Source organism: Benincasa hispida, chromosome 1 (assembly GCF_027475165.1).
Source record: "Benincasa hispida cultivar pf3 chromosome 1, pf3_genome.v1.1, whole genome shotgun sequence".
Taxonomy (NCBI): domain Eukaryota; kingdom Viridiplantae; phylum Streptophyta; class Magnoliopsida; order Cucurbitales; family Cucurbitaceae; genus Benincasa; species Benincasa hispida.
Genome location: NC_143478.1, coordinates 69695295 through 69720163, shown reverse-complemented (window position 1 = coordinate 69720163; position 24869 = coordinate 69695295). Strand labels below are relative to the sequence as shown.

Genomic DNA, 24869 nt, shown 5'->3' with positions numbered 1-24869 from the left:
AATACTTGATAACAAGTACATACGAGGACTGTTGGTTCTGATCAACTCGTGTTGGGGATTGCCACAAACCAATCATCAACAAAAAGTCATCCTTCAAAAAAGTGACAACCTTTCCACAAACAGGGAATGACATTGAGTCTGATCTTGTCCTCGTCACTTCTCTCAGCAACATGTGATGGATAATTGAGCTGTTAAACACCATGTCAATGTCTATAAATCGCCCAAAAACTATTCTTTTGAACATGTCCAACTGCCTTGGCGTAAGCTTCTCCTTCACAATCTTGTTTGCATTAGCAATGTGGTCCAAACTTGTTACTTGACCAGGAAATCGATCGACTTCAAGTATTTTGAAACGTGTTGCCATCTTAAATCACTCCTGCATGAAATAAAGATTCAATCAGTAAACTCCTTCAGAAAAAAAATTGTAAAACAACATTGTGTTTAAATCTCGTTGGATTCGCTCTCGCTAGATTCGCTCTCACCGGTATCTCTCTTTCTGGTGTCTCTCTCTCTGGTATCGCTCTCTCCGATATCGCTCTTTCCAATATCGTTCTCTTTGGTGTCGCTCTCTCTGGTATCGCTCTCTCCGATGTCGCTCTTTCTGGTATCGCTCTCTCCGGTGTCACTCTCTCTAGTAACTCTCACTTATCTCGCTCACATTCTCTCTTTTTACTCGTCTTCAACCACATAACACATTGAAAACCAGAAAAAAAAAAAAAACCATAGGTTCACAGTATTTCTAAACCCCAGAACGACCCACCCTTTCTTGTGTCGCTCTCTCTAGTATCGATCTACCAATTTCACTCTCACTTATCTCACTCACAAACTCTTTCTACTCATCTTCAACCACATAACACATTGGAAAAAAAAAAAAAACCATATCAATGTATTTCTAAACCCAGAACGACCCACAAAGCCCCATTACCGATCAGTGTAAGATATTTTCAAGCATAGATTGAAAGATTTACCGATTAGATTCGATTTTTCGGAGACAGTAGAATCGTTTGCAAGCTGAAATGATGAATTATAAAGAGTTTTTTTAGTTTATGAGCGATACGAAGCCGTTAGCCTTGGAAAATTTGAATGAAGAGTTTTTAGTTTTGGTGGGTTCTTAATAAAAAGGTAAGAAAACGAAGAAGTGAGGGCAATTTACGTAATTTGGTATGGTGATGATGTCAGCAGAGGGTCAATTGACATTATTTTTTAAAAATTGGTTATTTGACATTTTGGACCCAAAAATTGGGTCATCCATACAAATTTTCCAAGATAATTGTCCAAAGGACCCAGTCTAAAATGCAAATGATGCTATTTTTAAGAAAATGTCAAATGTTCCTTTGTTGATGTCATGACCATGTGAAGTTACGGTATTGTCCTTTTTTTTTTCTTTTTTCTCTTCTCTGGTGCAAGAAATCTTCCTCTCCATGTTGTCTTCTTCTTCTTCTCCGGCTTCTTTCCTCTATACGTTTTCTTCTTCTTCTCCAGCATGACGAGTCCATGCGTGCAGCTCCGATGCGACCAACTCCAGTGAGCAAGAGCGAGAGAGAGGAGTGATTTTGTGAGTGAGAAAATGAAGAGAGAGCGAGACGAGCAAGAGTGACAGAGATGAGTGATTTTGTGAGTGAGAAAACGAAGAGAGTGCGAGATGAGCAAGAGCGAGAGCGAGACTGCTTTTCCGCGTGCACGCGAGTATATTTTGTTAATTTTACTCGAGTTTGAAGTCAATAAAGAGTCATTCGGTATTTTTTTATAAAAAAAAAAAAAAAAAAAAAAACGGATCATTTCACATTTTTTACCTAATTTTTGGGTCATCCATCCGACGGACTCAAATGAACAAAGTGTTGAATGAGTTTGATGATGCAACGTTGGTGAGTTTTGAAAAAATATATAACTTAAATTTGAGCAAAATTTGATATTATTGAAATGAGAGAGTTTACAAAAAAAAAAAAAAAAAAAAAATCATGAGAATGAGTGGCTGAATTAGTAGAGATTAAATAGAGGATAGAAACTATGACATTTAACTAAATTTAATGTTCAATTTAATGAAATCGAAAGTTTACGGAGAAAACTGATATAAGATGACAAGTTTAGAATTAAAAACTGAAATTTTCCTCAATTCTTACCTTCAAATTGAATTTTAGTAAATGTTGCCATCTTTACCTTCAAGTTTAACTGAGTACTACAAAAAATTGTTCTTTTATAGTACAACAAAGATGAGCTATGAATATTATTTAAGAAAAATGAGGTATAGTTTGACCCTCTAACCTCAAAGAAAATACGTATTAATAATCACAAGGGGACAAGTTAAAACAAATTTACATGCATTTAATAAATGATCAAATATGTATCAACAACGAAATTGATGAAACTAGAAAAATAATAACAATGAAGTTAAAGTGAAACTTTTCTTCATTGTGTATAATAATCGAGCTTAATAAAATGCAAGAAAAGGCCAGATTTTTGTTGAAATTGTCAAGTTCCAAAATTTGTAACTTTTTATTAAAATTGGTGAGTTTGTTTTTTTTAAAAAAGAAAAAAAACTTGAACAGATGAAAAAAATGGAAGCACATGTTTAAATTTTGAGTTCATTAATTCGATAAAAGAAAATTTTTAAATAACAAAAACCACTGAAAATTTTGAATCTATCATGCTAGATTGTGATCTTTTGTTATTATTTGTAAATATCTTGATTCATTTTCCTGTATTTGAAAACAATCATTCGATGAAATTGAACATTTAAGATAAAAATGGAGGAAAAGTACATATTTTATCCTAAATTTTGGATCTATTTTCTATTTGGTTCATAAGTTTCAAAATGTAACATATTTAGTTCTTAAATTTTGAGTTTGATTTCAATTTAGTCCTTTAAGTTTTAGATTGTTACAATTTTGTCATTGACATTTGAGCTTTATTTCAATTTGGCTCTTAGAGTTCAAGATTTATCCTTTTAATCTTGATTTTTTTACTAAATATTCATTTTCCTGTCTTTAGTGTTAATATTTGTTAATTAATTTAAAATAATTAAAATTAATTAAATTTCACTATTTTTCATCATTATTATTTTAAATTAATAGACATTGACATCAATGACTAAAAGTGAGTATTTAATGAAAAATCAAGACTAAAAATGTAAAATCTTGAAACTTAAACCAAATTAAAACAAAACTCAAATCTCAAAAATAAAATTGTAACATTTTGAAACTTAAGAATTAAATTGAACAAACTCAAAACTTAAGGACTAAAGGTGCGTTTTGACACGCATAGTTGGTAATAATTGTTTGTGTTTGGGAAGTGCAAAGTAAAGTTTAATCAAGTCATGGACATCTAGTGTAGTTTTTCATAACCTAAAAAACCATACATTTTTATGAGTTTTTTTAATTGTTTTTTTGTTCTTAACTTTTTGTTCCACCATTCAACGACACACCTACTTTCCAAATTCTTACTCGTTTGAGATGTGAACTCAATAAATAAAAATAAAATTTACATTTTCCTACATGTAACTAGTGCACTTAATATAGATAAAATACTATTATTGATACAATCAACCACCCTATAACATATTTTACGATCGTGGAACATATAAGTTGAACACAAAGCTACCTCTTCCTAAAGTGTGGTGTGGTGGGACAATTAAGAAGTAATTGGTCTTCTAATGCCTATCACAAGAGGTCTATAATATAAGGATGACTTGATCATCCTCAAACAATCCTTCAATGTTAAATTATTATAAAAGACGACTATTATAAATTAATAATTTCAATTTTGTATTTAAAAACACTTTCGCTATTCGAGTTTCTAAAGTTGATGGGACAAACATTGAATCCATAATTTTTACTAACTCAATTCAACTCATGTGGGTGAGCTAAACACTTGCTAAATGTGTAACATTTTGAAACTTAAAGTACCAAATAAAAACTAGACCCAAAACCAAAGTTGTTTTGGCCAAACTCCTACAAGTCAATGTTTTCCATACCTTAATTTGAGTGTTTTGGAAATAACAAGAAGCTTTTGTTCTGCAATTCTGCTCAACTTCCCATCAAGCTTTCACATACACTACTCAGCAGTCATCACAGCAAAGTAATGTCTGTGTATCAACTTCAACTCCAATGCTTATGAGCCAATGCCATATTTTTCAGTGTACATGTGTTTCATTCATGCACTAATCACAGGCACCACAATATCAAAAGTGAAGAGATTTGCAGCATCAGGGATGTACGGTGAAAATCTCGGTGCGATACATTTCTGGGCTTCGAACTGAGTATTGGAATGTCCATCCATGGCAAGCACCGGCATGAGTACCATTTTTGTTTACAGCAAATATAGCTCCAACAAAGTCGGGGAATTTCCTTGCAATCCTTGATATTGCATCTTTAGCAGCGTCCTTTGGCTTCATCCCCAGTCGCATACTCTCAACAACTTGATAGCTGTAATCAAGCAGAAGTGTTTTTGAGACCGAAACGGGACAATTCGACATATAAGAAATTCAGTTAAATATAGGAAAACTGAGGATGATATTGAAGAATTATTGAACAAGCAAATAGACCTGGATCAGTTTGTTCATCATATAAAAGTAAAACATCTCAAAGCTAGTTTCAGTGAGAGCGGAGTTGCATATATAATGCGTAGAAATGGTTTGTTTATAAGCATAGCTTCAGAATTCAAATATTTTGTTAGATGGAAAATTCTCGGTTTTTACCATGGGAGGAAACGCATCATGATGTCACCATCCCCGGTTGCTCCACATGCACCGATATCACTATCGGCATATGCTGAAGATCCTGCTATAGGACCATCACCCACCCTGCAGCAAAGAAAGATAATTCAGAGAGGCGTGATTCCAAAAGCTTCAATGACATCTAGTTAATTGCGCAAATAAAAAATGAAAATGACTTTGATTTCATCATCTCATTCAGTGCAGCTGAATAAAAAAAACGCCAGAGACAAGAAATACCAGCAAGTCTTTTCAGTTAAAATGGGAAAGCAAATCCTTCCCTGGAGAATACACAAAAACTCGAGTTCATCGTTACAAAATGAGTTTTGACATGCCCTTGGCACTTATGCCCTTTATTATGTGGTACTTACTCAAACCTGCAGATATTTCTGTGTATTACCTAAATCATAATAGCAGCCATATCAAAATTTACAGCTTTTAAGCTCATATTTACATTGCCAATTGAAATTTTCCACTATTCAAAAGCTCCGAGAATCAAGCTTTTAGTGACAAAAGAGGCTGATATTTAGCCTTTTGATACTTGAAAGCCTAAAATATAGTATTCAGAGATGATAACTAAGTAAATCAGCGTTGTTGGTCTCAGCTGAGGCATTCTCATCAAGCATTAAACCCAAAAATTGGAAGAATTTATTATAAGAGCAAGCACACACAAACGCACAACAAAGTAATTTTGAAACTCATGCCGGGGAGAAATTTGATGAAAAAAGATTAAATTAATCAAAAATAGAAATTCCATTTTGTGGATTTACCTAGACGAGATTAATTTGCGTAAAATAAGACCACAGCTTTATCAATGAAGTGAAGAGTAGACAGTTAATAGAATTACCTGCCTGGTATCTTGAAGGTGGCTCCATTGGTGGATGTTCCAACAGCAATGTACCCAAACTATTCCAAGAAACAAATCCTTAATATGAATTTAATGTCAAAGGAGAATGAATTTCACTTATCCACTTACCTTATCGATTACTGCCATCGATATGGTATCGTGACTGTGAAGACCAAAATGATTTGACCTTAATTCAACAGCTCTCCTTGGATCATCTCCTGGACATGTCGTTTCAGCAACTAGCAGAAGGCCATTAGAGTGGTAAGGGCCACAGCTATTGACAGGCACAACATTTTTCCAAAAATTAGGTTGGCAATTGTTCTCTTTCCATTTATTCCACTTTTCTATCGACTCCGGCGAGCTAAGATCTGTGGGTCCGGGAAGACCCATTGAAATGGAGAAAGCAGATGCCTTCTCTCCAACAAGTAAAGTGTGTTTGGTATGTCTCATCACTAATCTTGCAGCTTTTATACCATCCTTAATATACCTCATGGCGGCTACAGCTCCAACTTCCATCGTCACCTAGGCATATCCTTAGTAAAATATAAAACCCTTATTCTGATGCACAAAAATGAGTAACAGCAAATGAATATTATAGAAAACAAGAGAGAAGGTTACCCCATCCATAACCATGGCATCGATTGTTGTTTCTCCATTTTCATCCGGACTTCCACCCGGTCCAACTATCCATAACAAATTACATTAAACACGGGACTTCATATGCACAGATTAATTTATGTATATTAAAGCAACAAACCGTGAATAGCACAATGTGTTTCTATGGAGAAAATTTTGAAGCACGGCAATAACTAAAAGATGGATCGATTCTTCAGGATCCTTCCTTGCTTCAAACAGAAGAAACAGAGATAGAATCAACCGATTCCCTGAATCCTTTTTTGGATATTCCTCAATGCCCCAACTATCCACGAAACGTGTGAAGCAAATGAATAATCATCCACTTCCAAAAGAAATCCAAGAATTTCTCAGATCCTACGAGATCCATATGTTATTTTTTTTCTTTGATAGATGGTGAGAACTTCATATGGGTTCGAATCCCATTGAGAGGTCCACTAGAGAAAATAAAGTGGACCAATAAAATAAAGTTGAGTTTTTATGAAAACAATCTTGAGGTGAAATGGGTGATTTAAAATGCATAAAGCATCCATACTTTTTTCCTGCAGAAGGGAAAACTACCATCAACAGCAGAAAGCAACCTCAACTTCAAAACCCTCATTGCATCATTGTCAAAAAATTGTTGGTAAATCCATTATATTTTTTCATGTAAAGAGAACACCCAATGAACTGCTCAACAAATTTATTCAAAGAAGAGAGAACCAGACACCATAGCTAAGCCACAGAAATGAATGAACCAATAAACTACATATTGAGCACAAATATCTATATTTAGACCTACATCAATTTCTTTATCAAATTAAAATGCCCACCTGTACCATCACATCTCAGTTCTTCACAAGCAGAACATCCTTCTACAACAGAATCAACTGCTGAATAGCCATTATTAACAGCACTCCATGCCCTTTCAACAGCTTCCAAAAAGGGCCATGTGCTTACGACCAAAGGGTACAAGCCTGACTCTCCAGCTACACGTCCAGTCATCTAATAACTCAATAATTGATGAAATATTCACCAAGATAATGGAAATGTAACATTTCAATGAAGAAAATAAGCAGGCGAAACCCTGTAAACATGGATTTAGGGAGGGGGGAGAAATTAAAAGAACATTGGAGATGGGAAAGCTCCCCAATCAGTGATATAGATGACTCATCTGCAGAAAACCCAAAAACCCATAGCCAGCTAGAAAGGAAAATTGAAGAATCGTCGTTCAAAATTTTGGTAGGCGAAGAATTGGGTGTTTCACAAATTCTCTTTCAAAATTCTCAGCTGTTTCAAACACCAAACTGATAAAATCGAAAATGGCATTGAATACAGAAAGATGGTGATGGGTTCTTACCTGGAAGAACAATAGAAGTAGCAAGGCGGAAGCTCGAAGCCGATTATCGGAATCAAGGGCAAAAAGTTCCATATAGTGGAGAATGGAGATGTTCAAATCTGGGGATTCGCTTAAAGGAAGAGTACAATTTGATTAACGATGAACTCGATCAAAGTTCAGTGCCAATTTGATTAAGGTTGAATCTCCTTTCTACTTTTGTGAACTCAGCAATTTTAGCCTCTTTGATAACCATTCAATTTAGTTATGAATCTCCCTGTCTTTGTTTTATTATTGAATTTGAGTAAGATCTCAATATGTCATGATTCTTTTTTTCATTTTTAAAATAATTGGGACCAACAAATCAAATTGCTTCAAAGTTAACCGTATATATTTTATATCGGTTGAATTATAGAATTGAACTCATCACCTCCTCTCGATTACTTTCTCCAAGTATGAAGATATCACTATTCTATCTAATTTGACGACTATTGCAACATTCACTTTGAAAGCATACATCAAGAATAGACCCACTATTAGAGTACACCTCAAAATTTCATCCAATTGTAAATGAATGACTATTATAAAAGAATATTTATTCTCTTACGAAATGACTGAACTTACTTTATTGCATATTTAAATTAAAATAATAGTACATAACTTAGAACTAGAGTACCTTTACGTTTACGTTTTACATTAGGTTACACTAGAGACCGGAACCAATTAGAAATTGGAATTTATGTCTTTGATGTAAATCAGAGGAGCTTTATGCAACTAATCTCTATTTTGACAAAATATCATGAAATGACCATAAAAAAAATTGTGAGGAAACAACATAAATTTGAAAAATAGAAAATTAATAAATAAAATAGTCATGATCAAAAGATTTGTAGTTCGAATCTCTCCCTTCTTACTTGTACTAAAAAAATTTCTTATCAAATTAACCAATAACAACAATAGAATAGAACTTTGATCATTCATCATTAACATTTGAATGTTTGGAGGGAAATTTTTGTTTATTTTGTATGGTGTAGGAAAATGGTTAATAAAATCAAATTAGTGGACTTGTTAAACCACTACAAATAATCCAGAGTGAAAAATTAAAGTAATGATTCATAATGAGATTTGGTAATAAAATTGTTATAATCGTAATGAGTTTATATTCATATATAATCGTAATAGACATCAATCTATAGAGAATGAGTTTTTTTTTATAATTGTGTTTACTACAAACTGATACAATCCTAATAAAGAATCCACTAGTGTTGTTTACTTCCATAGGAAAATGTAATGAAATATAAATGATTACCAGAATTTCTTTGTTATATTTCTAATTAATTTAAACATGGTAACTAAATAAATAAGGGTAAATCGTGAAAAGTAAGTAAAAAGATAATGTGGATCCCACGTAATAATCAAAAGATGTGAATTTCACGTGATAATTAAACATAATTGGATTAATGACCTTCTCCTCCGCAATAAAACTATGTTTGTTGATTACAAATTTTGAGAAAAATGAATTATAACTAGTGATCTTCAAAATATCTATTCCTGTGGGAATTAAAAAAAAAATTATCATTCAAGTTTTATTCATTTGAGATGTGATTCTCAAGTAATTGTAATGGGATTGTTTGAATCCCTATTAGGGTTTCTTGTTGGGCTTCCTTATTTTGTTTTCAGGACCAAAGAAGAACAAGTAGATGAAGGCTCAAGAAGCAAAGGTTGGTGAAGAGCTTGGTTGGGAGCAAACCACGTAAACAATTTGATCTTCACACACGTGTTGGGTAAGAAAATTATTTTCTTCTGATCAAATTTGGATGAGTGAATCCATTTTGGTAAAGTTACTCTTTCTCTCTACCTCGAATGTTGTCTCTTATTTCTCTCTTGTTCTTGCTTTCTGAAACTAACAGATTAATGGTGATTTCTTGTTGTTTGCAAGGATGAAAAGAACACATACAGAAATAAAGATGAAGGGAAGAGGAAAGAAAAGCACAGATATACGTGGTTCAGCTAAAATAGAGCCTACATCCACGGGAAGAAATCCTTTTTGAAGAATCATAGATAAGGGTTTACAACTTTTACAATTTCGGATCTGATCTAATATTTAAATCTCATATCAGTTAGTTTCATGAGATGTAAAACTAGCCGTTGTAAATTTGAGTCGTTGGATTCATCTTCTTTCAATTCTCCACTTTGAAACCAATGCATGCATTCTTAAAAAATAACTCTTCCAAGCTCTAACACTTTATTCTGTCTCTGGTAGGTTGAAGCCGATAAGCTTAAGGCATTTATGAAGCTTGAGCTTTGGAACCGACTTCGTCAGCATATCAATGGCGTTCTCTGAGATATGTACCTTTAAAATTTCTATTTCCCCTACTTCAATTTTATCTCTAACAAAGTGGTATTTTATATCGATGTGCTTGGTTCTTGTATGACATTGTGGGTTTTTGGATAAATGGATAGCACTTTGGTTGTCAAAGTAGATTTTAACTACCATTTGATCTAAACCAAAGTCTTTCATTAATTCTTTAAGTCACAATGCTTCTTTTATTGCTTATGTAAGAGTCATATGTTTAGTCTCTGTTGTAGATAGGATCACTATAGGTTGTAATGTAGCTTTCCAACTGATTAAATTAGGACCAAAAAGAAAAAGGTAACCTGTTAGGGATCTTCTCTTGTCCAAATCCACATAGTCAACATCTACATACCCATATAATTCTAACTTTGATTGATTTGACTTCTGATAGATTAGGTTAGAGTTTTTGGACCATGTTAGATATCTTAAGATCCATTTAGCGGCCTCCCAGTGTCTTTTACTATTGGGGTTGATACCCTAAATCTCGTAAGGTCCTGTAGTTTGTAAACCCATGTATGAATAAACATTTGTGATGTAATAATATGAGATATTTTCTTCACTATTGTCTATGAAATATGAGATATTTTAGTTGCATTAACCACAAACCAAAAAACTAAGATAACTGGTTATCGTTGTAATTTAAGCATGTATGTGGAGACATACAAGTGGATCATGCCTTAAGTGATAACCTAAATGGTCCATAGTATATGGATAAATGAGGAAAACCTTATCCTGGTGGCACTATGGATATGACCCACTTTGTGGATGTTAAAGTGTTATAAAGTGCTACAAATGGTTTGATCCTAATCATTCATGTGAAGACATGTGAGCGGGTGTATCTTATACAAAGGAGTTTGTATAAGACCGAACCACGAAATGTTTAGTCTCGTTATATAACGTCGTTCATGATAGAGACTTTCATTTTACTAGGATGACCATAGGTAATATAACCTTAATCCTAGGTGAGTTGAGAACTCCTGCCTATGAGGGCGGTCATTTGATTTATATGGGTGCGAGTGGCCAGATCGCCGACTCAAATCTACCATCTTGGGGATTTGTCTGATTAAGGAGCTGGGAACTCAGCTACACAAGACGAAATTCATTCCTTCCCCGAAGTAGGGGTAAGTAGATAGATTGCTCCCTTAAGGGCTGATTCTGGGGCTTGAACAATGTGGCGCCACACTTTCTCTTGGCTCGAGAAGTGTTTACTCATAGTAGGACTATGATGTATTGTTTATTAAAGGATTTAGTGGTACTTAAGAAGTTAGATGTACTACAGGTGCAAAACGGTAAATTGGCCAAGCTGTACTTACAAGCAATTTGTGAAGGGTTATCGTACTGTTGATTGGTTATATCCAATGGACACAGAAATATGCCTATAGTGTGAAGAGTGCAGCTGTTGGTTTTTAATGGAGTGCCCAACAATTAACGGATGGTGGATATCGTGATTAAAGAGTTTAGTCAGTTATTCACGTACCGTTGGAGCTTCAAGCTACAGGTCCATAAGGTCCCCTTGGTAGCTCAATGGATTCAAGTTGAGAATCAGCTTTTGGGTTAGGTTCAAGTGTTCAAATTAACAAGAGGGAATTTGATTATATATGATATAATTAAATTAATTCAATTATATGTGATATAATTGATTTGATGTATTAGATACATTAATTGGAGGAATCGATATAAATATGATTTATATTAAATAAAGAAGAAAAGAACTATGGTTTATATATTACATATGAGGTGATATTAAAACTATAGGTTATAAATATAATATGATAAATTAGTTATTATATTTATTTATAATAAAAACAATTATGAGATAATTGTTTGGTTGGTTATTTGTTTCTCCTTTAACTGTGAAGTGGGAAGTTATTATTAGTTTTAATAACTGAAGAATAAAAGTGAAAATTGTTTTCATTTTTCAAAATCGGTTAACATTTGATCGAGTGAAAGAAAGAGCTATACGATAGCCCTTTGAGAGAGTGGGCGATGAGCGAGTTTACTAAACGACAGCTTCTCGTTTACTAAACGATCGAGTACCCAGTCTATATGATAGACTTGAAGGAAATCAGACATGAGGATTTCCATGAGCAACGAAAGGATCGTTCCAAATTCCATTCGAAATTAAACACTAATAATTACAGTCAAAACGGAAACTAACAGGTCATGCAACAACTAGAAATTACAGTATGCTGACAAGATGATAATAAAGGGATAAAGTATGTGTACCTTTGAAGACTCGTTCTTCAAACTCCCTCGATCAATTTCCAATCGTCTAAGAACAGCAATGCTCGAACACAACGATCGGAACAACAACACAATCACAACGAACACGAACCCAACGAATGGCCTTCAGAACCTCGATATAAATCGAGTTGAGTGTGGACACCACCACAAGGGTTACCTTGGTATTCTCGATATGAGAATCCAGGAGTTGTGGGCTCTGTATGAACTTGGTTAGAGGAAAAGACTGAAGGATAACAATTGTGTAGACAATTGAGTAAGTGGGAGATGACGCAGTCTATCGTATAGAAGATGTGCTCAATCGTGTAGAAGATGGCAACCTATCATATAGACAATTCCACGCAATCATTAAGCTACGATCAGCTGATGAACTATCATATAGATAATGTCCACGATCGTTTAGTCTCTCTATACTATCGCTTAGTGAAACATTTTCACTTATAGCCTTGTCGTGAGTTACTTTCCGAAAGTAGCAATTCTTATAAATTTAGGAAAACATTTTTCCTTTTATCTCACGGTTACCATAAAACCACCAATAACCTCCTACTCAATTGGTTATTAGAGAAAAAGAGATAATTATCAAATAAATAATATTATTACAAATATATATGATAACCAATTTATCATATTAGATTTATAATCTATAGTTTTAATATTTCATCTCATGAAACATATAAACCATAATTCTTTTCTATTTTATGGTACTTAATGTAAATCATATTTATATTAATCCTCCACTTGATGTATCTCATACATCACACAAACTATATCACATATAATTGAATTTACTCTTGTCAATTTGAACATTTCAAATCAACCCCAAGAACTGATTCTCAACTTGAATCCATTGAGCTACCGAGGGGATCTTATGAACCTGTAGCTTGAAGCTCGTACATGAATAATTGACTAAACTCTTTAGTCACGGGATCCACCATCCGTTAACTATTGGGCACTCCACTAAAGATCGACAACTGCACTTTCCTTGCTACAGATATATTTTGTGTCCATCAACCAATCAACAATACGATAACCCTTCACAGATCGCTTGTAAGTACAGCTAGACCAATATACCGTTTTTCCTCTGTAGTTACATCTAACTTCTTAAGTACCACTGATCCCTCTAATAAACATAAGTCATAGTCCTACTATGACTGAGTCTTCTCTTCCAAAGAGAATCTGTGACCACTATGTTCAAGACCCGAAATTAGCCCTTAAGAAGCAATCTATCTACTTACTCCTACTTCGGGAAATGAGTGAATTTCATCTCGTGTAACTGAGTTCCTAGCTCCCTCATCAGACAAATCCCAAAAAAGGTAGGCTTCTCTTCTTCCCTATTTTTAGTCTCAATGCTTTTTTTTTCTCCTCCCCAACTTCTTTATCTTAATGATAGGTAAAGGATGGTAAAACCCTAGGAGACTACAAAAACCAAAAGGGATCCACACTCCACCTTGTTCTAAGTCTCAAGGGAGTCACCAAGAAGCATAAGAAGAAGACTTACACCAAGCCTAAGAAGATCAAACACAAGCACAAGATGGTGAAGCTCGTTGTCCTCCAGTTCTACAAGGTCGATGGCTCTGCAAAGGTGTAAAGGCTCAAGAAAGGGTGCTCTAATACTGAATGCAGCACTTGAACTTTCATGGCTAACCACTTTGGCTGATACAACTGCAAAAAAAATATTGTTCAACCAAAGTTTACAACAAAGTTGATGGTGATTAGATTTTATCTTTTGTTTTAGTTATGTTTTTGTTTTATCTAATAGATAGGAAGAGGATTTCGTTTTCAATTTTAGAGGGTTGCAACATCGTGAATTTCAAAGAAGGAGTATTACGGCAACAACTTCAATTTTCAGAGGCGTAAGGTTGCGACTTCGATTTCTAGAAGACAACTGGGGAATTTGTTTTGATTTTTAGAAGAGGTTTGTGACTTCAGTTTTTAGATGTTGGCTGCGATGTTGGTTCTAATTTGCAGAGGTAAGAGGAATTTAATTTTGATTTTTAGATGGAAAACAAGTTTTGGGTTTCAGTTGTTAGAATGAGGCATGAGAAACTTTTCATGGGCTTTTAATGTGGTAACTATTTAATTTCAAGTGCTCTGTTAAATGTTTGTTAATCTGATTCTCTGAATACTTTAATTTTTATGTTTCATGAAGCTCTGGTTTTTGAAATGTAATTTGGTTTTAAATTTGGAAGATGATACAAACTGACTGACTAGATATGTTTTGCAGTAGCTTTTAATGAAAGTTTATAAATTCTAATTGATTTTTTTGGGGTTTGTGTTTGTTAAGCGTAACAACAATGTAACTGGTCGAACAGTGAAGAAGGCAAGGGTTCAATCTTCTCCAAACCAAACAACTTTAAAGGTAATTTTTTCTTTTTCTTTTTCTTTTTTTTTTTTAAAAAAAAATATTGAAACAAAACCTAGAAAACCAACCCATATAGAAATAAAGACCGAACCTTACGTACACATCTCTTATTTGAATGGAAGATTATGTGAGCCCTATTAAAATAATGTGATTGATTACATATGTTGCCTTGTGTCGTTGTAGAATTTAGATTCTTGATTTGATCATCATTTTCTATTTTTACTTGATTTAAGTTGCTTTTTATAGTTCAACATGGTGGCAAATAAATGAGTCTTAATTTTGAAAGAGGGAGCTAAGTGATTTCTTTTGACGTATACAAGTTTATTGTGTGGTTCTGAAATTTAAATGCTTAAGTTCATAATATAACTAGTTCAACATATGAAATGTTAGGTACACTATTAGTTTCTTAAATTTATTTGTCTAGTTTCTTCTTTTAATGTTTGTTACTAACTTACTAATGAGAGCTTAGAACATGTAGATTTTAAGCCAACTTTAGGCAACATGTTAGAAATTAGAACATATTCTCATTCTCTATTTCTATAGATTATTATTCAAGCTATTTGTTCTAGATATGATCTAGTTATTGGCACAACGACGGCTCCATCTTATAAGCATAATAACTTTTGCACATCCTAGAATCAAAGTGTCTAGTTAAAGAGACTCACCCAAGTGAATTAAAGAGATTTTATAGATTATTTACAACACGCTGCTAGTAAGTAAAAAGAGTCTTAGTTGTTATTTGTTATAACATTGCTCTGTACTAAGTTTTTGTGATGAGAAGAAAATGAAAGGAATTTCTACGATTGCTTTGCCTTTTTCTTCGCATCTCAAATTTTGAAGGGAGTGTTACTTAATACCTAGACAATATATATCCTTGAATTTCAATCTAAAAAAGCTTTCATGGTTTGTAAATTGATAGGTTACTTAATATGTTATTGTCTACTAGCTAGCTTTGATTTTGGATGAATTTCAATCTGGAGAAGCTTTGATGGTTTCTAAATTGATAGGTAGCCGATATCTAACGAATAAGTTAGTATTTTCTTTTGTTTTGTTTTGTGTGTTTTAAAGGAGTTTTTACTCATGGAAAGGAGTATGATATTCTTGTTACATGTCAAATCACACTTGTGGAGGAATTTAGAAGTATGCAAATAGAAGGAAGATATCGATCATGAGGTATGGGCCTTGATCGAGTGAAAGTAAAACAGGCCTTGTTCTTCCCTTGTTTTTTTTTCCCATGCATGTCCCTCTGCCAACACCCCATAATTAGACAATGTCAATCGCAACAATCCTCTCTACTACACTCTTTTCCACAACTTCATCTATGGCTAGGTGATTCAACTTCTTGTTGCAATTTTTAGGGCCTTTTTTTATTCTCTTTACTTTGGTCGTGATTTGAAATTATTGTTCGGTTCAAGGTTTCGTGCAAGTTGGATAGGTAGATTGAGTTCTGTGTGCAGGAGATGTTATAGTGTAGTACTTGAATCAACAATGTGATATTGATTATAACTTGGAATCCAAAAAGTCATTCAATGCTCTGCATTTGATTTGGTTATTGCCAACCAGTTAATTTTTTCCGACTCTAGTGTACTTTTTGCTTTGAACTAACACCCAGTCCTTTCTCTTTTTCAGCCTGCAAAGTTTGTGGCTCGAACCTCAAAGTCCACTTTAAGGTTGTTTTATTCGACTTTGTAGTATTTGAATGTTGCATTTTTTATTTAAGATAAAAATCTTCTCTTAAAGAGTGATATAAATGAGAACACGTGTTGCTACACATGTAATTTTTTGTTTACTTTAATGTTTTGTTTACTGATCTTATTGAATGTCCTTGTAATAGTTTTTCTACTTCTATCTAATGTATAAAATGAAGGGAACTCGACATGAGGAGATCCTTGAGCGAAAGCGGAACGTCCAAATTCCATTAATTATTGAATATAAAATTTACAATAAACAAATAAATAGGCATGCATTCAAGATTAAATTATAGCATGCTTTTACAAAGAAAATAGGTTTCAAGAAATCTCACCTTTGAAGAAACTTTCTTTAAGTAATTCTTCGTACTATTCACGAATTGAACTCCTTTTTTGTGGATCTCCTTCACGCACGGACACTACCAGTCGAGAACCCTTTGTATTCTCTTTTAGGATTCAATGATTCAAGCAGGAGTTGTGGGCTTTGCTTGAGTCCTAGGAAGAGGGAAGGAGATGGAGAGGATGAGAGGGAAGTTTTTTTTTTTTTTTATTTATTCGGGGAACCTTTCTCTTAGATTGTGAAAATAAATTAATAAAATAGAATATATAATAACTACTTTATTATATATATACTATATGTTATATCAAATATAACTATATAACTTATAGTTTTATATTACATCAAATACAACATAAACTATAGATTTTATTCTCTCTTAACTATACATGGCATTTAATATAAATCATATTTATATTAAATCCACTTATATGAATCTCATTCATATAAATGATATTTGGATCATATCCAAATATTTTAATTTCTCTCAATATAAATCATATTTATATTTAATTACATGAATCTCATTCATATAATTGTATTTGAATCATATTCAAATTTCTCTCATAATGTATCAAATACATTATAATTAATTATACCATATATAATTAATTCCTTCAATTAATTTGAACACTTCAAATTAATCCAAAGATTAAACCCTTGTTGAGCTACTGTGGGGACCTTATGGGCCTGTAGATTGAAGCTCCAACGATACTCAGATAATTAATTAAACTCTTTAATTAAATTATCTAACATCCGTTAACTACCGATCACTCCACTAAAGACTAACAGCTACACTCTTCGCACTACAGATAAATTTTTGTGTCCATTGGATATAACCAATCAACAGTGTGATGACCCTTCACAATGTAAGTCTCTATTATTAACGGTATTATATAAAGAGACTAACAATTTCGTGGTCCGGTCTTAACAAACTCTTTGTATAGGATACCTCCATTCGCATATCTCCACATGAATGATCAGGATCAGATCATTTGTAGCACTTTACAATACTTGTAACACCTACAAAGCGGGTCGTATTCGTAGTGTCATCGGGATAAGATATCCAACCTTATCCATATACTACAGACCGTTTAGGTTATTTTTAAACAAGTTCCACTTGTATGTCTCTACTTTTTTCCCATCGGAATACGGATGAGATCAAAAAGGCCATCATTGGAGCAAACAATGCAATATACTTGTTTACATTACATGAAATAACCTCGGATCTTAGTTTATTGGATTGAGTATATGCTTATAAAATAACACTTATTTTATTAACAACAATATGTTTATACAGAGTTTACAAACTACGAGATTACAATGAGATTTAATACATCATTCCCAACATAAAATTGTTTGATTGAAAGCCATATTTCTTGATTGGTGAAAGAAATTCATTAGATTGTTAACAATATTATCGTAAAAGGTTTGTTTCTCGATCGAGGTTTTGTAATTTTTTGTTTACTTTAAAATCTCTCTTACTATTAACCTCTAGGCTTCATTGTCGAAGAGTTATGTATCAGTTATGAGTCTTATGATTTGGGATTCTATACGAAATTTTGGATAACTTCCTATTTCAAATAAGTTTCTTAGATTTGGATATGGCGTTTGTTTTTTGTTCATCAGTTAAGGATGATTCGTTCTTTTCAAGCTTTATTTTGAGTTTATATTTCCCTTGTTTTCAAGAGATGTATTTTTTAATTTTAATTCAATTTTGGTTAATGTGTGTGGTATTGGTGTGTGGCTAGTGGGACCATGAGTAGAGATTTGTGTAGGAGTTTGTTATGAAGGAGGTATGAATTTTTTCTTTACTTATCCGTTCTCTAGATTTCAATAATATTTATTTGAATGAGCTTGATTATTTGATCTCAATAGCGAGGCATGGGAGGCTTAAAACTTATTCCAGGTATGCCAAAATTTATTTCCATTTTTTATTCGGTTTCTTGCTAGCTTTTGTTCATATATGGTAGATTTTATTGACATATTCTCAAATCTCGAAAAGGCATCTAAAGTTATGAGACGTGAGTGGATGTGCCTTTTCTTTTATCTCTATATATGATTTGTATTATTTTAAAAACATCCCTACACGTAATTGATGTATTTGTTGTGGTTTTTTTTTTCCATATATGCTCATGATTACCCCTATGTATGATTTATATTCTCTAATGGTTGCTTTCATTCTATTTATTTTAATTTTGTCAAACGACTTAATGGCTTTGATTTGTCCTATAAACTAAATTATCTCAAATACAGCCAGTTTTGGCGGCTTTACTTGCCCCTTGGATGCCTATATATCTCCTTAGTGGTCCAGGTATTTTAGATAGTAGTTATTTTATGGCCAAGGAGGACCTACGATGATTCCTTCCCAAATAGGCTCATTCTATTTGCTTTAGAGACTTTGATGGTTGTGTTAATTTAATGCTTTTTCATCTGCATTTTTTTATGTGTTAGGATGTTCTTTGTTCAAAATTTGTGTATAGTATCTTCAATTACTAGTAGTCACTCGGTGGTGTTGAAGTGTTTTTGTTTTCCAATCTCGATGAATGGGTTCTTTCTTCATTTGGAAATTTATTTGAGTTATTAAAATAGTCGTGTTTAGGTTAGGTTTTGTCTTGCATTCAAGGTAATAGTTTTAACGTTTCTTAAAATTTTCTTTATTTAATTAATTTTCTATTGTTGGTATTCACATAATTATATAGTTATATATTTATTATAGGGAATTTATTTCAAATGGTAAAACTATTGAAAATATTTACAAAATATAGCAAAATTTTAGAACTATCAATGATAAACGTTGATAGAAACTAATAGACTTCTATCAGTGTTTATCAATGTCACTGAGAAATACTGATAGAAGTCTATCAGTGTCTATCAGCGTCTATCATTGATAATTATAAAATTTTGCTATATTTTGTAAATATTTTGGTTCATTTTTCTATATTTGAAAACAACTCTTTATTATATATATTTATGTAGGTGAATGGAATGCTATCTTACTCGAGTAAAGGAATCAAAGATGATAACTCAACTACACGATAATGAAAATTTGAATATTTGATGAATTTTTATTTTGTGAACAAATTTATGCCAGTGATTACATTTAGTAAATACTTTATTTTGTATCGTTTGGATAACTTCTTTTTTCTAGATAATTATTGACTACTTTATTTTGTAATGTTAATAGATTATGAATAAAAGTTCGTGTTATTTAATGTCTTATGAAGTATTTATTGTTTGTGGATTTAACTAAAAATGAGTACCTGGAGTAAAATTTATTAAAATTTAATTAATTTAAATGATATTTAAAAATAAAATGATTTTATTTTTAACATCAAAAATAAATTATAAATAAAATAATAATTGTTGAGAAAAAAATTAGACCTTTTATAGCCACGAGTAAAAGGTATAACAAAATTTATACAGCAAAAAAAAACTACTAAAAGGTTATTATAATAATTGTAGTAATTAGAAAAGAATAAAAAAAAAACTTATTATAACATAATATTAAAGCTCTAAATACAATATTATAGCGTTAAGAAAATTTTATTATAAGTCAACGATAGCATAGTATTTTAGCTATATAAACATACTATAGCTTTAATAAAAAAAAACTCTTTTAGATGTTTTTATAGCAATGTAAATAAGCTATACCTTTATACTCTATTATAGCACCCATTATAGCTTTACAAAAATGCTATAAAAAAGTTCTAGACTTTTAATAACATAAGCTGTTAGGACCTTCGAAAAAGATAAGAAAGTCCACCTCAATTCCCGTGGTGGAGAAGTCAGCTTTATCCTTTAGTTTCTCTTCCTTTTGCATAAACATCTCTTCCTCTCTGAAAGTGATATATCTACTGATAATGAATCTTTTCTCAGTTGGATGTCACATCTTAAATCCTCTGACTCCTTCAGTGAAGCCAACAAACATGCACTTAACAACCCTAGCCTTTAAGCTTTCCCTTGTTTTGGTGCACAAACCCCACACACCCAAATACATTAAGGTTATCTAGGTTAGGATGATGGTTAGACCACTTCTCTTCAGGGGTAAATAACTTTAGAGAAGTATGGGGGCACCTATTTAAGGTGTAGATTGTGTAAGCTGCAGCTTCTACCCAAAATTTTTCCCTTAAAATTGCATCACACAACAAACACCTCACTCTTTCTATTATTGTTCTATTTAACCTCTCGACAACCCCATTCTATTGAGGTGTGTACCTCACAGTCTTATGCCTTGTAATGTCATTCTCACTATAAAGCCTATTAAACTCCTTATTGTAGAATTCAAGCCTGTTATCTGTCTTAAAGTACTTTAGTTTCTTAGATGTTTGGGTCTCTATTAGCATCTTCCAATCTTTAAACTTTCCAACACCCGATCCTTGGTTTTTAGAAAGTATATCCAGTTTTTTTTTAGAAAAATCATCAATAAGAGTTAGAAAGTACCTTGAGCCACTTAGGCTTGGAGTGGTCAGAATGAACATAATCAAGTATGCCTTTGGTAGTATGTTGAGCTTTTGTGAAGCTTTGCTTAGTAACCTTTCCTATTATGCAGTGTTTACAAAAGGAAAGGTACTCATTGATTCCTTGGAGTAAAACTCCTTGCTTTGATAGAGCTTGCATTCCTTTAGCACTAATATGTGACTACCTTTTGTGTCACAAGTCTGCTTCTGTCAAGGCTGAAATAGCATAGGCTCCATTCAACATTTCTTGGAATCCTTTAAAACTTCTAGGACCTCATTCTTTCCTTTGCATTCACACGCTATGAAGTTTAATATACCCAAAGATATCAAATTTCTCGAGTAAAGATAAATATGTCTGACATTCCTAAGAAATTTGATTGATCCAACCTTCAACTTTAGAAATATTGAGCTAATTCCCTTGATCTTACAAGCTTCATTGTTGCCCATGTACACCAATTTTTCATCTAATTCTTTGTAAGTGTTGAACTAAGATCTAAAAGGTGGCATATGATAGGTACAACTAGAGTCTAGTACCCAATCAAGTTTCCCTAAAGGGTTAACTTGGTTGGATTTGTTACTTGTAGAGGTTAGAGCATCTAAGTAGAAGAATGAGCCTTCAACCACAGAAGCTTCAAATTGTTTTCCTTTCTATTTTTTCTCCTTTTCTTGATTCTTCCTCTTCAAACTATAGCAGTCTCTCATAAGATGTCCTTTCTTCTTACAGTAATTGCACCTCAGCCTAGTTTTAGGTTTACGTTCTTCACCAGGCTGCTACCACCTTTATAATGGTTTTGCTTGTTCTTGTTTTTCACAAACAACCCTTCTGCACTAGGTTGTTCTTTCTTGATGACTTGGAGCTTTGATTCTCTATTCCTTAATGTTGAAATAATAGCATCAATAGTTATTGACTATTTGCCATATTTCAAGGCATTTTCACCTCCTTATAGGCTTCGGGTAGTGAATTCAACAGGACATAGGCCTCATTTTCATCACTTATCTTCTCACCAAGGCTCTTGAACTTAGAAACTATCTTCTTAAACTCATCCAGATTGTCAGATAGTGCTTTAGCAGAATCTATTTTTAATGTGAAAAATTTTTCCTTAAAAACATTTTGTTAGGTAGATCTTATAAGTTGTGTATTGGTCAATTGTTTGTTTTAAGATACTATCACTGAGGTTGAGAACCAATGTTCCATAAGCTTCTAGTTCCATGTCTTCCTTTTCTTGAGCTGTAATCATAGTAGGTAGAGTGGATGGATCCAAGAGGGCCTTGTGGGTTTTCTGTTGTCCGAGAATTGCCCTGATTTTGGCTTTCCATAAGCCAAAATCACTCTTTCCATCAAATTTCTCTATCTCAGACTTTGTTATTGCCATTTGTAATATGAAACTTACTTGATCTTACAAAGATTTGTCTTCTTGATTATCTTGATGCTCTAAGAAAGCTTGCCAAATGATCTTTAACGCTCTGATACCAGTTTTGTTGGGCTTTCTTAATTTGTTTTCAGACCCAAAAAAGAATAAGTAGATGGAGGCCCAAGAAGGTTGGTGAAGAACTTGGTTGTGCAAACCACGTAAATAATCTGATCTTCACACACGTGTTGGGTAAGAAAATTATTTTCTTCTGATCAGATTTGAATAAGAGAATTCATTTTGGTAAAGTTACTCTCTCTCTCTACCCCCGAATGTTGTCTCTTATTTTTCTCTTGTTCTTGCTTTCTAAAACTAACAAATTAATGGTTATTTCTTGTTGTTTGAAGGGATGAAAGGAACATATATAGAAGTAAATATGAAGGGAAGGGGAAAGAAAAGTACAAATATATGTGGTTCAACTAAAACAGTGCCTACATCCACGAGAAGAAATCCTTTTTGAAGAATCACAGATAAGGGTTTACAACTTTTACAATTTTGTTTGACATATATAATAAAAATTGATTTGATATGATATTTATATCTTATATCAGTTGGAACAAACTCAGAATCCAAGAGGTACCTAAAGAAAAAGGAAACTCACCACTCACTGGTGAAAGAGGAGAAAAGATAATTGAAGGATATAAAGAAAAGAAGAGTCCTTGTTCTACCGATCAGGGCGGTTAGCTACGACGAGCCTGTTCCTCGTGTTGCTGTTCACCTTGTAGACGGAGGAGATATAGAAAGTGTGTCGTGCTTGATTCATAAGATTCTATAGTCAGTTACCTAAGTTTTGAAGAATAGATTTAAAAGATCCTCTAACTAATAAATCAATTAAAAATAAACATAAAATTAAGTAAATAGATGATGTGGCAAATGACTTGGAAAAACATATATTATTTTAATATTTATCACATCTCTCTTCTTCCTCTCCTATTTACTCCCTCTCTCTCCTCTTGTTCTCCCTCATCTCCCCGATCTCTTCTCTTCTCTCTAATTCTGACGAAGAAGATGCAAGTCGAATAAAACTTGAGTAGAATAAACAAAATTGTTCAAGTTTGATGTAGCCTCTACCTCAGATTGCCCACCTGATAGAAATTGTTCCACCACAAAAAAAAAAAAAAAAAAAAAAAAACTCAGATTCAGTTCATCAAGGTAATTAACCCCAATGGGTCGTTTGTTTCATGGGCATCTGGATTACCGCGTTTATTTTGCAGTATTGTAAGGTACCCCATCATTTGAAGATTTCCCGAGCATCCTAGAATGCGCAGATGGTGGGCATCTAGAGAGTTTTAGATCTCTCCTGAAAGATGAGTTTTCTAGATTCTTGAGTTGAAAGCATCCCCATTTTCCATTTTTGTCATTCTTTTTTATTTTATTATATATATATATATATATCTTCATTTGCATTATATAATTAAAATAAATACTGTCAACCATATATATCATATATTTTTTATTATATCGTAATTATTATTATTTTTTGGTAATATATTTAATTTTAAATTTAAATAAATATTTATTTTATAAAAAATCTTAAATTATGATATATTATTTTGTTGAGGAAAATAACATATAAAAATAATATAAATTATACTAATTTTAAAAGAAATTCAAATTGATAAAAACAAATATGTTATATAAGTTCAAATTATATCAAATTGATTATAAATTACTAAATAGTCGTAAGGGCATTCTTGAAACATTATGTAAATTTAAGATATTTTCAAGTAGAAATCTTACGAAACAAATACAATTATCAAAATATTTTTAGATATCTGCAAAAATATTCTTACAAAACAAACATAGTAATCTAAAAAGTTCGGACATCTATAATTTCTAATATCTATAATTCTGGTTATCTACATTTCCAAAAGGTTTCCCTTAGGTAAAAAATCTTTAAGCTATGTTTTTAATGACTTGCCATAACTCCATTGTCCTGCAAATTGCAAAATTCCAATCCAAAATCAAAATCAAGAGACTTTACATTAGATGGGATTTCCCTTTTAAAGGGGTTTGATTTGTTGCTGCAAGATTGCAGCAAGAAAGGCCCTAGGAGCTTCCTTAATGGTGAGGGCTGATGGGCCATTGGGATGCTCACAACTGTGTACCAAAAAATTGCCATCGTTAGCGTTTTCAAGTTTTAAAATTTCAAAACAAAAGAATTTGATGAAGTAAAAGTAGGGTTGGCAACGGGGCCGGGGTGAGGTGGGGGGCGTCCCCCGTCCCCGGCCCCGTAGGGAAAATTCTCCCTCATCCCCGCCCCCGACCCCACCATTGGGGCGCATTCCTCATTTCCCCGTGGGGAATCCCCTACTAGTTCCCTGCGGATTCTCCATTTTTTTTTAATTAAAATTTGATTTCCCATTTTTTTGTAATTAAAATTTGATTTTATTTAAGTTTTTTAAGTTGACTGGCGGATCTCCACGAGAAATTTTACCTACCCTAAGTAAAAAATGAATTGTTAGTGTTTTCAATTGTGTGTTTGTGTAATGTTTACCCCTAATTTTGTTGAT

At 32.9% G+C, this 24869-nt stretch overlaps 1 protein-coding gene across 4 annotated transcripts; it reads right to left on the bottom strand.

Moving 5' to 3' along the window:
- Positions 1–3737: 3737 nt before the first annotated feature.
- Positions 3738–8018, bottom strand: LOC120087512 (N-terminal nucleophile aminohydrolases (Ntn hydrolases) superfamily protein). Of its 4 annotated transcripts, none has more exons than XM_039044360.2 (7): positions 7528–8018; positions 7001–7156; positions 6174–6238; positions 5685–6088; positions 5556–5614; positions 4694–4798; positions 3738–4421 (listed from the first exon to the last, which is right to left on the bottom strand). In XM_039044360.2, the coding sequence occupies exons 4-7, from the start codon at positions 6069–6071 to the stop codon at positions 4202–4204; spliced, it is 771 nt and encodes a 256-aa protein (XP_038900288.1). In that variant the 5' UTR covers positions 6072–6088; positions 6174–6238; positions 7001–7156; positions 7528–8018; the 3' UTR covers positions 3738–4201. The 4 variants fall into 4 exon arrangements, with proteins under 4 accessions (XP_038900288.1, XP_038900285.1, XP_038900286.1 ...); XM_039044357.2 differs by having other exon boundaries at positions 5685–6077; positions 7001–7172; positions 7528–7986; XM_039044358.2 differs by having other exon boundaries at positions 5685–6077; positions 7528–7788.
- Between the last annotated feature and the right edge of the window lie 16851 nt (positions 8019–24869).

What these genes read in the sequence shown, in the direction of transcription:
- LOC120087512 (XM_039044357.2), bottom strand. Translation starts at nt 7,599, where the DNA reads ATGGAACTTTTTGCCCTTGATTCCGATAATCGGCTTCGAGCTTCCGCC. An exon ending in ACTGAGATGTGATGGTACAG is followed by an intron (nt 6,239 to 7,000) that starts GTGGGCATTTTA and finishes TGTTATGGATAG; the next exon opens with TTGGACCGGGTGGAAGTCCG. An exon ending in ATGCCATGGTTATGGATGGG is followed by an intron (nt 6,078 to 6,173) that starts GTAACCTTCTCT and finishes GGATATGCCTAG; the next exon opens with GTGACGATGGAAGTTGGAGC.